The sequence below is a fragment of the Monopterus albus genome, unplaced genomic scaffold, assembly GCF_001952655.1.
Source record: "Monopterus albus unplaced genomic scaffold, M_albus_1.0 scaffold262.1, whole genome shotgun sequence".
NCBI lineage: Eukaryota > Metazoa > Chordata > Actinopteri > Synbranchiformes > Synbranchidae > Monopterus > Monopterus albus.
Window position 1 is genome coordinate 157,778 of NW_018128142.1, and position 15,254 is coordinate 173,031.

At 39.4% G+C, this 15,254-nt stretch overlaps 1 protein-coding gene across 1 annotated transcript in view; it reads right to left on the minus strand.

Annotated features, from left to right (window-relative positions):
- The window catches only part of me1 (malic enzyme 1, NADP(+)-dependent, cytosolic), a 91,862-nt gene that overhangs the window by 25,735 nt on the left and 50,873 nt on the right, over positions 1–15,254 (minus strand). The window contains exon 4 of the mRNA XM_020621574.1: positions 755–830. Coding sequence (XP_020477230.1) covers positions 755–830 — 76 coding nt within the window. The remainder of the gene's footprint in view (positions 1–754; positions 831–15,254) is intronic.

Genomic DNA, 15,254 nt, shown 5'->3' on the forward strand with positions numbered 1-15,254 from the left:
TAATATTGAAATTGGATTGGCACCAATTGAGAATTGGTCGTGGTAGCGAGTGAAAGCACTGTGAGCTAAAGATAATAGCTAATGGCTGACGCCATTAGCTCGTGTCCGGGCCAGCAGTGAATTGGGGAATTTACCTCGTTAGTGAGCGAGAAGCAGAAGGTAAAACTTTATGGTTACACCTATTTATTTTGTTGAATTTTATGAGAAATTAAATTGAGTGTTATGTTAAAACCATGCCACTGTGTGTTGAAGAGATAAGATGGCTGCGTTGTGTGTGCGCCATTCTGAGCAGACATTATTATTATGCACTGGCTTTCCACAAACATTTACTTTGGAGTTTGATGTGTTGCTTGTTTCCCATTGTTTGTCCATTTGTGTATATGTGTCATCATGATTTATTATTGATTTTTATTTAATTGTTTGTTCATTCTGCGTAATCCGTCTGTTTTCTGAACAGCTGAGTGAAGCCCTGGGTTTTATAAAGAGGATGTGGACAACTGATAGGGACAAATGTGGGAACAAGGGAGATAACTACCTGAATTGTATAATGCTGAAAAGCAAAATGCTGTTCTTCATTTAAATCATAAATACTGTAAGATGTTTTAACTTCAAAGTATGGGTGAGCTATTTGAGTTGCCATTGTTTTACCTAATATTATTTTGGTGACATCTGCTTAAATGTGATGAGGATTTTGTTATGTGACACAGGAACTTCAATTAGGAGTTGATGCCACCATGAGAGTGATTTATTTTACCCTGATGTCTTTTTCCGGCCAGTTCTGGAGCAGTGACGCAATATGGCCACGGTCATGAATAGTGATGAACAGCCCCCTGCAACACAGAAAAACAAAAAGAAGAACTTGAGCTATAAAAATAATTACAGCACATTTTTTACATATTCAAAAGGAAACAGAAATGTGCCAAACTTTCTAAGTTTTATGTTACGCTCAAGCAACTGCCATTAAAAACATATCTGCAAAAACAATGGCAACATAAGAACTCAAATAAATTATGAACACTTATGAATTTAAAAACTGAAGATCAGCATCATGCTGTGACCAAGAGAGTGTTTGAAGTTAAGTGTCTATTCTTTTTGTGCCTTTCTTTCTTCTAACCAAGACTTTATTGAATACTGAAGGCACATAAAATTTTAACACTGAGCTCAGAGTCCAGGGCCTCTGCAGAGGGCTTGCTTTGGACCCCTGAGGTGCCTCAAATATCTATTCATCTTAGGATCACGCCCATCCAACCAAACCCCTGCATCCGTGTCCTTTGCTCCAAGACAGTCCCAGGATAAAGAGATCGTTTCAATGCGTGAGGTCCAGTTGCAGCGTCTTTAGTACCCTACCAGCCCATAATGGTTATAGTATGGAGGCAATACCTCCTTCATGTGCATGCAACAGTAGAAATCTGCTCATAAAGCCCATATAGGGTTAATGCTGGCAGAAGAAAACAATGGGGAAATGTGAAATGCAGACAGTTTGACACAGTGTTTAAAGTAATGATAAAATCTAGCGAATTATTTCAAAAATACATAAAAGTGTCCCATAAAAATGATTTGATAGCTCAGGGATGAGGTGGGATACACTGACAGCATCAGTTTCCACTTAACACAAGTGACCAGAGCAGAGAAAGAAGAAATATTCACAAGTCGAAACCCCATAAATACATGATGTATTGTCTTAAAGTCAGCGTTTTGAAAACAATATTTACAGGAACAACTGAATCAGGATAGAACTGAGACGCAGTTAAAACAACTTCATTTCAGCAAAAGTATTTATTTTTCCTCAAGAAATATAGTTTACCTTCTGCCACTGGGACGTTCTGTGTGAGCACAAATGCTGGACATTTGGTCCATTTGGACATTTGTTAAGGGAGCTCATACATGACAACCCATATCAGTGGCCACAGAGCTCAACATGTTTCCTCTCCTAACGTAAACACTGTGTTCTCTCTAATCTCTCATCAGTTACGCTGTGCTCACACACTCCAGCTCCTCGTTTGAACTTGGCTGTTTGGATTTAAAGACATTTTTTAGAGTGCTGCAGTTTAAACCTCTCTTAACTACTTATTCTGTTTACTATATGACAGTGAAACCACCCACTGATAAAATAAATACAGGTCTAATAAGAATGATGCCACTTGCAGCTTACTGTTCTGTATTCCTACCAATGCACACAGTGCTAGCGCTTCACGTTTTGACATGATAAAAGATCGAGAAACTAAAACTGTAAGAGAAGAAATGGCTTTTGAAAGCTGTGGCTATGAAAATGACTGTTTAATAAAATTAATTAACTAAGTGTTAATTAATTAATCAGCTTCTGATGATTATTTACACCTGTTCTTTTTCTTTTCTTGGCAAAGTTTTTAATACTGGTCACCCATGTGTCTGTTACGGTTCATGTGTCTTTGTTTTTTCTGCCACCCTTTATAGTACTATCCATATCAGTATTATAACCCTGTCTGTTACAGCCCTGTCTTGCACATGGAAAACTGGGATGTTGTTTTCTGATACCTAACGACTACCTTGTTAATTGAATAATTATAAAAGTAATCAGTTAATCAAGTCATCATATTAATCAACAATGAAAAAAGGGGGCTGAAGGGAGAGAAGCGACTTAATCCTCCCTGTGCAAAACCCCACTGCGGGATACAAAGGTCACTAGGCCAAAGACATTTGGCATCTGTCATTTTAAACACCTTTCAACTGTTCTGGCATTACAATGACACACATCTGCACATTTACATGTCTGTGCACACTGATGTATCGTATGCCTGAAATGCACCATGGGTATGTCACTTAAAGGGTCTATGATGTCTGCACAGCTGTGAGGAACTGTAGGGAGCTGTTTTGTTGTTATACAGTATGTGAGCATGTAAGAGAGGGGACAAAGTGTGGCCTGCTGTGTGTCTTTACCAGCAGGTAGGAGGACATGAGCCACTGCCAACAACACCATTATAAGAAATGCTAGGAGAAATTTAAAAGTTTCAGATTGCCATTCTTCTTCTCCTCCTTCAATTCTCATTTTCTTTTCTGTCCTTTCTGCTGAGGGTCAGTTGAACCTTGACCCTAACAAGTATGTTAAAGTAGAGCAGTAGGAGTGTCTGTGCCACATCAGAACAGTCAGAACAACACCAGGCATCTACAGCACCCAGAGCAGCACACTACAGTTTGTCATGACATCAGGAGTCATACTGTTTTAAATACATCATCACTGCCTTAAGATAATGATGATCTTTTCAGAGCAACAGTTTTGAAATATTAAAATTCCTTAATGGGTTGTTGACAGTATACAGTAGCTGTCAAGTGGATTTTTGTGCTACATGTATTTGGTTTGAGGGTGAAAGGAAAATTCTGATACGCTACAGTTGTTAAGCTGACATATAAACAGAGGACACAGGTACAAAGACTCTTTACAGTATTGTCACACTTTAATGCTAAGGCATGTAACATTCAAGCAGAAGCAACCTAATGAATGTGCAAATCCTCACCTTCATGTTTTTATTTAAGCAGGCAGATGTAAACTTTGACAACTCACAGTCTAAAAGTCAAGGTCCACTGTAATGACACTGTTTCAATTTCTTCCATGTAGGCACTCTTTGTTTTCCTCAATTTACCCTATATAAACAAATAGATTGAATCATTAACCATTGATCAGTAACATTGTTTCATCACTAACTATTTCTCTAGCACACATAAAAACAAAACCACGACATGCACTTCATCACTATAGTCTATAAAGACATTGCTGAAGGAGAAATTCCTTCATCTTCTAGAACAACGTTTCCCAGTCTTATTTGTAAGAAATCCACACACAGTCCTAACACATGAACTGGAGTAACCCCTTCACAGACACTGCCAAAACATTACTGCTAGACGCACACCATTATCCATTACTTGCAGTTATTTCAGCCATTATCACAGTGTTCAGGTGTACCAGCTGACTCGATATGAGGATATTCTGTATGCAGATTAGTTGAGCTATTCCTTAATCATAACAATCCCCACAAAACAGTACTGTAAGAATCCCTGTGTGTACACGTACCCCTGGGTGGGAATCACTGTTCTAATACACTGGATTTCTCCCTGTACTGATGTGTGTACTGTATATATAGGCGCGCGCACACACACAACTCTTAATGCCATTGTGTAGACACATTTTGTGAGGATATTTTAGTTATTCCTCACAACTTTAAAAGGTTTTTTGGGTTAAGGTTAGATTCAGGTTTTGGTTAGGGGTAGGGTAAAAGTTGTCAAGGTTAAGAGTAGGATAAGGGTCTAAAGGAAACAGAGGGCCTAAGGGAGTCTGACTTTCTCCCATCTGGTTGTTGTTCTGGCTACAGATTTGACTAACTGAAATGAATTTTGAAAATGTCTCAGCTATTCGTTTCTTTTTTCTAAATGCTGTGCGACAGATAATGTTTCTTGTTTTTTTTTTGTTGCTGTTTGTTTGTATTCACCTGACTACAAACTAAACTTCCCCTCGTTTGGTGACAATAAAGATTGATTGATTGATTGCTTGCTTTAATGCATCATGTCCACAGGTGTCCTCACAGCTATAGAAAGACATTACTGTTTCTATGTGTGCATGTGCATTAGACCAATGCCACTAAAATAACCAGAATGAACAGCAGTCGCCTCATTTCCCAGCTGAGGAGGGCCACAGAGCGTTAAGCCGCTGTGTCTTGCTTCTCCTGTGTGAAAGTGTGTTGAGAACAGGGAGGGTTAAGAAAACAACCTAATGGCCTGAAACAGAACCACCACTGACATGCAGCCTGACACAAAACACACCCCAGGGACTGTGGAAAGGCTGCAGGGGCCAGCATGAGGAAAAGCTGCTTTCACACCATGACCCCATAACACACTCTGAACCCCAAGAAAAAGCTGGCCTCCAGTCGTTGACCCATGACCACACAAAACACCATTCCTCACCCCAACCACATAATCTTCAGTGTCCCACACGTCCTCTCTTAGGTTCAACTGACCCAGTGCACAAAAAACACTGAGAACAGACAAGTTCTTATGGTTGGTCTGTCTTTCTTGTGAAAAAGTATGAGAGGGGATTTTCCTCTTGTTTTAATATATTTGATTGAAAGGGCCTAGTTGGCCTGAATAGAACCAACATTTTGAAGTGTGACTCTGCCCACAGAGAGGAGGTAAATGTCAAATAAGTGAAGAAGACAAGTCCTGTTTTGTTAATGTAGGTCACATGAAACTGTTCACTTATAAAAACAAATGTCTCAGATGTTGTAAAAGCTTCTGAAAGGTCACTTTGTCAGAAAGCAAATTCAAATGTTGAAAGTCAGAGCCCAACTGTCTTCACATGCCAGATATGCAGTGATGTCCTTCTATGGTCAGGAAAACATTCAAAGGATTTCTAGACTTTGTATGTGTTTGGCCCTTTTGTTACCCTGCCCAATGCATGATGGGCATCTAAACTAATTCAGCTCTCAGGTCCAATTGATGTGCTGTGCCAGAAATTCCCATGAAGCAGTGTCTTGTGACCCTTCAAATACAGCTATCACATATAACCAGTACCCAAAAAACCCTGTTTATTAATTATGATCTTATTTAGCCAGAGCTGCTTGACATCGCTGACATACGATATTTTAAAGGTTATACAAGCCATGTGAAGCTATGTGTCTCTGATAGGGGAATGACAGTAACTGTACACTTTCAGTCTCACACAGAGGAATAATAAGACACATTCAGCTCACGGTGTGATGTAATCTCATGTCACTTTTATAGATTGTAGTGGTGATACACACTCACTCAATTAGCAGCAACATGCATTACACTGAGATCCACAATAGTAAGTAGTGAGCATGCACAAAGTGTGCTAGATCTGTCAACATGTGCAAAACAAACAATCCGTCTGTAACTTCTAGCACAGTATAACACTTATGATAGATGTAAGCACTGAGGTGTCCACACTAGATCCTGGGGCATTTGAAATATCTTTTTTTAAAGCTTGGAAGTTTCACTGATCTTCACAGAAACAACCACATGCATTTATCAATAACAAGAATGAATATAGAGAATTTCATTAAAAGAGATGACATCGCCATTTGGTCAGGGTTCAGTGGTCACAAACTAAGACAAAGACTTAAAACCCCAATAACACACTACAGATTTTAATGTGCCACCATTTGTTAACAAACATGTTAACAAAATGTGCTTTCTCTGCCTTTTCAAACTGTGCAGTATTAAACAGCAGCCTAAGAAGAGATATGTTTAATTTAGTGACAGTAGTCCTGTTTCAGTTGTTGACAGTCTAGGACTACATTTCCTACTCTTCTTGTGCTGTGGGGAGTCATGCTTTATATTGGCTGAATGATGTTCACTGTATATAGTTCAAAGACAAACAACTAGCAATCTTTCAAACTTTGCTTTAAAAATACATTTTTGCATCTTAGAAATTACACTTACATTTATTATAACAAAACTGCAACAGCAATTTTTTTTTTAAGAAGCAGAACTGCAACCATTAGAAATGCAACAATCGATTGATCTGCGGAAATCGGAAGTGGCCGGTTTTTAGAACGACTGTCCTTGGCCGGCGGCCAGCTGATTACTCAGAGATTTCAGATTCTGTGCCAATCAGATTTGGAGGCACAACAGTCCACATCGTGCATGCAGTTGCACCTAGCAGCAACCTCAGTGTCTGAGGAGCCAATGTGCAAGTGGTAATACCTGCAGTTCCTCAAACGGCCACTTGGAGCTGGCTCCAAAAGGTCAGTCCCCATGTTAAAATGCCCAACTTTACAGCAGAAATAAACATGTTCACAGTCTGGAACAAAAATGGTTTTGGCCTCTGTAGCCAATTTCCCCTTCCATGACAACTGTATGGATGGTGATTTTTTTTTTTATAACTTGCCCATTTAAATTACACTGATAGTAAAAGTTCTGCATTATTTAAGGGCGTGGCCACTTTGAATGACAGGTGGGAGGGTCCCGCCATAGTCAGTGAATGGCACAGACCAAAACTGTAAGGTGTGCAGCATGTAGCATCTTGTGTGCAACTCACACCTTGGAAGCATGTACAAACAGCGCACAGAGGAGCCTACAGCAACACGATGGAGAAGGGGAGACTACAGCCAAACCTCTGACAAGGATGAAGGAATCACTGGTTTCACATGAGATGCATGTAAATGTACAGTGTTTCCAACCTGTGGTAAACAGCACATACCAATTACACACACATCAAAAAGAACTGTGTGCTCAGTAGTAACAAACATTCTTCTGTTTCTGTTACCTGTTGCCCCTGTTTATATTTGGAGAAGGATGAGGATAATCACCTGTATTGGCCAAGTATGTTACACACAAGGAATTTGTTTCTGGTACAGAACCGATGGCAGCCATCTGTGGTGCCAGTACAAATATTGCACTTCATAGTAAGTTGGAGGTGTGTAAAAAAAAAAAAAATAATCAGAGAAAGACAGAAATGTAAAACAGTGTTAATACAGTGTTTTATTTATATTACAATTTAATTTTTCATTAAAGAAAACATACAAAAATATTTGTGTATCCTGTCAATTCCAGTTCTTAGACAGAAAGAAAATTGGACTTGGCCAAAATCAGAATTGGCAGGATAGACAAAAAAAAAAACTGAAATAAAATTGTAATCAGTGCCTCTCTAGCAACCATCCAATAGGAATATTGTTAATTTACATATCTGGCAAGTCACAAATATGCTGCTACTGAACATATCAGTGAAATGTTGACAACTTATTTGTCTTCCACCAAAATATTTAGTCGTCCAGGACAATATCCACTTATGGCTACAGCATGAATAAACATCTTTATGGTTATGTTTCAGCACTCACAGCACTTTGGTTGTGGTTAAAAAAAGCCTCTGGTCTGGCTTAATACTGACAAAGTTCACAGTGGCTTAATTTACATGTAACCAAAACTTTCCCTTAACCAAAGTGTTTCTGTTGCATTAACCTAATTAAGGATGGGACTCTAACGTGAACCTTGAGCTCTGATGGGATAGCTGTCGGCTTTGTATGCCCATGATCCATCCCAACCGTCTGCCATTGAGTTTGGTAATAAGTTGCTGTTGTCCTGGTTATATCTCTGCCAATGTAAACCAAACATTTCAGCTGCAGTCATCAAATGAGGATAAAATGATTTAAGCAGTGGTCTCGCTCCATGTTGTAATGTTATTTGTAGTAGGTTGACTCTGAGCGGCCAGGAATGTAGGAGACAGACTCGAAAAAGACATCAGGTTTTCTCAAATCAGTAATTTATTTTAAACAAGTGCCAGCAAAGTACGCATGCCAAACAAAATCACTAAACAAACTAAATGGTTTAACTTCACATAACTGAAGAAAACTCAACTCAAAATAACTCAACGCAACTTACAGGCACGTGCACACCACTACACTTTGACTGCCATACTCCCAGCTGCTCCACCTCAGCTGATTAAGTAGCTCCTGGTACCAATCAACCCTATGACATCCTTGATGACATCAGAGAGCGTACGAAATGAGGAAGTGATTAACCTAGTAAATACAATCAAACATTTAACACACAGGTTAAGGCATTAGGAAACATACATGATTTAGCCTAGGGACAAGCGGAGTGTTCTCACCCACTTTGTCACATTATTAGATAACAACTGTCCCCCGTCCTTACACCAGAAAGATATCAGTTTGTGTCAGGTGAGTATGGCATCCTCTATACACCAACACACCACATGCTGACAGACATACTCACTAGAAGACAGAGCAATCCCTATGACGTGGCCACAAGCTGTAAAAAAACAACTGACACCATAATATTTAGGCAATAAGACCGCTGGTTTCAACTTTATGCTTCCTTTCCTAAGTGGTATTTAATGGCTTTTTAGTTTGTTTTGTTTATTGATCACATGTCTTGACAAAATCTTTTTTATTCTAGGTTTTGCACTTGGCTGTAAGTTAAGCCCTCTACACGTGTCATGTACTCTAACAAGAGAGCATCTCAACTTAATGAGTCTGGTTGTACTGTTGGTTTTGTTCATACTGGTAATTTCAAAGGCAACACAGTAAGCAGTGACGGTGGCATTACAAAGACCATTCTCATGAAGCAGCCAAGCAGCTGACTGAGGCAGCAGAGAAGAAGAAGAAAACTCAGTGGGAACAGGGGCCTGGCACTGCCAGTCAATAACTGTGTTCATACCACAGTCTGAACTCAAGTCAAAAACTACTTGCAATGGAAAAGATGATCATCAAAAAAACTAAATATGCATTAGAACTCTGGGTAGAGGAACATGTGCTCTGTAAATAATACAAAAAGAGAAATATATTTCTGCATCAGTTTAACAGACACATGCCGTCCACCTCGCCATCTCTGTCTAAGCACATTGATTCCCTGTGTTCAATCAGAAAAGCCTTTGTAGGATGTCTGAGGGGATTGTTTCTTCTAGGAATTCATCACAGCAGAAGGGAAACAGTACCCAGTTTTTCGTTCAACACAAAGCTCTCATCACTTGGAAATGAAACATGACAGGCAGGAATTTTCTTTCCAGTTCCTTCTCTGTCCTATCCCCTCACATCCTCCTTTCTCCATCCAGTATGACCCTCAGAAGACAATGTGCTCTTCTTCTTCTTCCACCTCCCACCCTCAGCGGCATGCTCAAACTCTGACAGAATTCCAGAACACTACAAATATTCAACACAGCGCCTGTATCACCCTCTCTTTTAGACAAGCGAGGACCAGCACCCAGCCTTGGAAAACCATAACCCACCGGAACCTCATTCCAGTACAGCCCACTGAAATCAGTCTTCACAATGACTAATCTCCACTGTGAAGCTTTTCCAGACTCACAGAAAAGGGGTAACTCTAGAATTTGAGGCCAAAATGAAAACAGTTTAGCTAATCTGATCAGCCTTTCATCGCTTTTCATAACATGTTGAGGCAGAGTGTCCAGACAACTGCTGTGGACATCTAGATTCTTTCTCAGTCAACCTTACATAACTCATGGGGCATGGAAACAGGAAAAGGCCTATTCCAGCAAAAAGGCCCTGTTAAAGGAATCACAGGCATAGACCTGATGAACCAAACTGGCTATTAGATGAGGTTCAGCCCTCAACAACCAGGTTTTCCATTCATTTTCCTCTTGAAGCACACCCTAACATTTGGAGCATGACATTTCATGTGGGTTGCTAAGTAACACTCAAAGACTATTGGTTTTGCCATGGCCAGCAACTGTGTAAAGACTGGTGGTAGCATGTTTATTTGCAAATGCTGCTTTGTGTTAGCAGTAGAGGTCGAGACCACATTACAATATGCAGGAAAACTTCTATAATCTAAAACTGAAATAGGTCATCTTTTCATGGAAATCAAATCACATAATGTATGGATGACAATGATTTACTATAGCCCATTGTACGTATCCTTTTTGACTTTCATGGAAAGCTGTGCATTCACTTTTAAAGATGACTGGGGTGATGGTAGATAAGATGCTTATGCCCACTCTAAAAGAGAAAGTGTTTTTAAAAGTTTCTCATTCTTCACAGCTTATGCTGTAGCTGAAGAGATATTTCATTTGTTATATGACACTAACTGAGAAGTTAAAACCATTGTAGTTTACAATATAGGCAGAAAACAGCTAATCCTTGTCCTAACATATGCTTTGCTGATAATCAGTCAAACAAGAGACAAGCATGTTGCTTAATCCATTCGTGGTCATACGTGCTGCCTTGTGGTTGGCCATGAAGGTGACATTTTTGAACTCTCTAACAAGGAAAGTGACTGTTGGCCTAAATCAAAGTGAATGTTCAGGGTGCCTGGGGAGAGGTCAAGTCTCGCATAATGAAAACGGATCAAAGGGATCAAATAAAAAGTCACCTGGGGTGAAACCCCATTTCTGTGGAGGTCAAACAAAGTACTGCTGAGCTAGTCTACATCACCACTAATCACCACACAGTGAGATCAACCATAATAACAAGAAAGACACTGTGCCAGTTTTCTCAGATTCACTGTGTTTATTAAGGTTCATATATCCTACCGAGAGACACTGAAACCCTGCATACTGTCTGAAGAATCCATTATCTATACCGCTTATCCTGAAGAGGGTCGCAGGGGGCTGGAGCCAATCCCAGCTGACAATGAGTGAGTCTATCACAAGGCTGACACTCAGAGACTGAGAATCACACACACCCACACTCACTCATACAGGCAAGTTAGAGTCACCAATCTCTCTAATGTAAGCAGCAGAGACACTAACAAGGACAGGTCATGTGCGTGCATTCTCACAGAAAGATTTCCCCTTGAGCAACAAAATAAACAACAAAAATATGGACCAAGTGATGCACTTTGGAGGCTTGAATCAAGCTAATAAACTATTCAAACAGTACCCTGATTGTCTTTGCTAAAATTCAGTCCTGAGTGCAATAGATAAGGATTACCACAGTGTTAGCAAACATCTCAGTTGGTGTATATTATACAGTATTTGTGGATAGTGTTTACACTTTGGAAGCCTCCTGATAGATTCCACAGCTCATACAATCTGTGAGTGCAGACGGATATCTTCAAGTTTTCAGTTTCTGAACTTGAGCCAAATGTGTGACATGACTACAAGTGTTCAAAGCCAAAGCTGAGCTGAAAGTTGATGGAGCTGTCAAAATGAAAAAATTAGCTTTTAGTGTTTTCTCATCCATTAACTCAGCAGAGGGAGGTTTTGAACTGACAAACATGAAGCAGAGCCATTATGAGAGATTACTGTCAGATACAGCATGTCTCATATGGTTCAAAGATTTATATGATTTTATCTAGAATAATTTCTTATCAGCAGTGAAGAGTGTCTCATGTCAACATGAGGCTGGCCCAGTTCCAGTCTTCTAGGAATGTAAACCATCAAGTCTCCATGTACTGAATTAATGACTTTTTTGAAATTTCTTCTAAATGTCCCAAAAGAAAAGACAAGTCTTTCAAAATAAATCATTTGTCAAATGTCTTCCACAATGTCCCATGCAAGTGTTTTGTGATCTTCCACCTAGTTTCAGGCACAAAACTGATAGTATAAAGAAAAATGTCATGCTTTTCCTTGTTTTCTGACTTATCTACAATGTGAACTATCATCTTAGATGTGACTTAAAGCATAAAAAATAAGGTGAACTAATGTTCTAGTACTTCTATGCAGAAGGAACTCGGTTTATACAAGTCTCGCTTAAATTAAGTATCACGTGATAGTTTGCGTGATAGGATCTCCTTGAATGGTCAGTCGCGTGTTCATGTGAGCTTGCCTGACATCCATCAGTGCCATTGTAAAAGCAGAATTTTGAGATTGTGTGAGGTTTTGTTGATATATTTTCCCTCCTGCTGCTGCACTGTGACCAGAGGAGGTGTAGAAAAATATAGGGCCTGAGGTTACTGCATGTCTGGGAATGTTCATGTACAGGGACTCGCTGTTTTACCTGACCGAGTCTAACCTACAAGCAGCTAGTACGAAGCTAATCCAGAGGTACCCAAGATTAAACATTAAATGGCTGGAAATGAGCATGCCATGGGCTCTTTAAACTATTAGGTTAATGCCAGGAAACCATCACATTGTCATGGTTTAAAGAAGAAACAGAGACTTAGAGGAATACTTTGACATTGAGCAATGAGGTCAATCCAACTTTCATGTCTATGTCACCGCCTTTCATGTTTAAGTATTGAGCTATAGACCTAGGAGGAGATTATCTTATCATAAAGACTGGAAGCAGCTAGCTTGGCTCATTTGTGTTTGAATCACAGATATAACTTCTTACTGAGCGAACTTTAGAGGTGTTCGTAGGGGTGTGGTTTACCTTAAATTGACCAGAGACACGCTGGCAGCCTACCAAGCTAAGCTAATCGCCTTTTGGCTCCAGTTTAATACTTTGCACCCATACATGTTCAGTGATGTCCTTTTTCCTATCTGACACTTACAATGAAAACAGATAAGCATATTTCCAACAATGTCAGATTATTCCTTTAACTAATCAGTTGTTTTAACTATGATGACAAAGGTTTCCAATTTAAAAAAAAAAGTCTTTTCCAAATGGAACTCCATCAATATTACATATCAAAGACTGGCATTATAGTGAATCAAATGAGTGGTTGGGGTCAGCGACCACTAGTGCCATTGTCTTCACCAGTCTATGTAGTCCAAAACCATTACTAAAGTTACATGGTGGCAGGATTTTGCATGTGACTGAGCTGGTGTTACACTTTCTTGCAATATTTGTATGATTGTGTTAACACCAAAATGTATTTTACACATGACTCAAAATAGAAGGGAAACGTTAGAGATTGTAGATGACAAAGTGCCAATAATATTGAACTATTACTGCAGAAAATTTGGTTTGGAGTTTTTTCAAACATTCACAGGGAAACAAAGTGGAATTCAACAAACTCCTTAGGCGCATTTCTCTGCAATGTGGCAGATGTTTGGCTGTGTCCATGTCATCAAATATACATCAAATATAAGTGAGCTGTCCACATTTGATACTTACTGTAAATGTAATATATCTTCTCATTTTATGAACAATGTTCTTGTGGTTAAACAAATGCTGATTGTGAGGGAATGGCTGTGTTTTGTTTATGTATTTATTTATTTTACATTGGGAGAGTTAAGAATTTTAGAACTGTTGTGGCACGAAAGCCGTTTGTCCTATGTTTCGATGAGTTAATTCTTAAGATTTACATCTTCAGAAACCACCACACTGCTGACTCCTTTCTGGGTACAGTACATGTGTGCAGAAGAGGCTACCGAGAAACATATCAGAGTGAAATAATAATAACATTGCTCAAAATGTTCAGCACTCTGTGCACACATGACCAAGATACATAATCTTGCATTATGTGTGACTCTTCAGTTTCCACCTAGACATTACATACAGTACATGTGCTGTGTTATATAACAAACACTCTGGCTGCTACACATCACACAGGAATGAGGCCAGTGCACGTTAGTGGTGTGAAAACACTCGGAGACACTGGCAATGCTCCTTAACTAATTTTTTAAAGACCACCTTCAATATCTGCTTTGGCACACAAGCAGCACACACACATTTAAGCCTCGACAGGTGTAACAAAGAAATGATGTAGTTTTATTTCAATTAGCAGATTCTCTATTATTTATGGTTTAGCAGCAGAAGCAATTGTGAAGAAAAGATAACATTATATAAACATACAGAGCCCATAAGAACAAAGTGGTTGGAAGTGGCCAGTATTTGCAAAGACAGGCATTGCATTTAAATCACCAGCCTCGCCTGCCTCTCCTTAAACACATGACGAAGATCATTCTCAAAATTTTCCTCTTATTTTTAATCCCTTGTGAGAATCACATTAAAGCCAGAGGTGGAAAGTAACTAAGTGCATTTACTCAAATACTGTACTTAAGAACAATTTTTAAGGTAAATATACTTTACTCAAGTTTTTTCATTTTGTGCTACTTACTTACATACTTCAACTTCACTACATTTTAGAGGCAAATGTTGTACTTTTTACTCCACTGCATTTATGTCTTAAATGTTAATCTTTAAGATTAAAGACCTCGTAGAGCCTTATCATCCTAACAGAGCACTTCGCTCTCACAGTGCAGGTTTACTTGTGGTTCCTAGAGTCCACAGAAGTAGAATGGGAGGCAGAGCCTTTAGCTATCAAGCTCCTCTCCTATAGAACCAACTCCCAGTCTCAGTTCAGGAGGCAGACACCCTCTCTACCTTTAAGATTAGACTTAAGACGTTCCTTTTTGATAAAGCTTATAGTTAGGGCTGGATCAGGTGACCCTGAGCCTTCCCTTAGTCCAGCGGTTCTCAAAATGTGGGTTGCACCCCTTTAGTGGGGAATAAAGACATGACAGGTGAGGTACAACGAAGTGGAGGAAATGTCTTTTTTGTGCCTATCTTCATTAATGCTTGCCACCCCAGTGCTCCCATGTATTAAGCAGCACATCTCTTCCCTGAGAGGATTATTTAAAAATATTTCCCAAACAACAGTGCTCAGTATGACGGGGTTATGGATCTATTCAATAACACAACTGCACTTTTATTTTCTCTGTTTTGAAGCTGGTGTTGATTAAAGTTATTGATTTAAAAAAATATGAGATTTTAAACTTGGGGAATGACAGAAAAAGTTTGAGAACCACTGCCTTAGTTATGTTGTTATAGGAGAAACTACTGGGGGGCCCCATGACGCTCTGAGTTCCTCTCCCCTCTCTCTCCCTATGCTTCTATATGCCACCATTACACATCACTAACTTTGTGTCTCCTCTCTCCTGTAGTGTGTCCTCTCTCTCT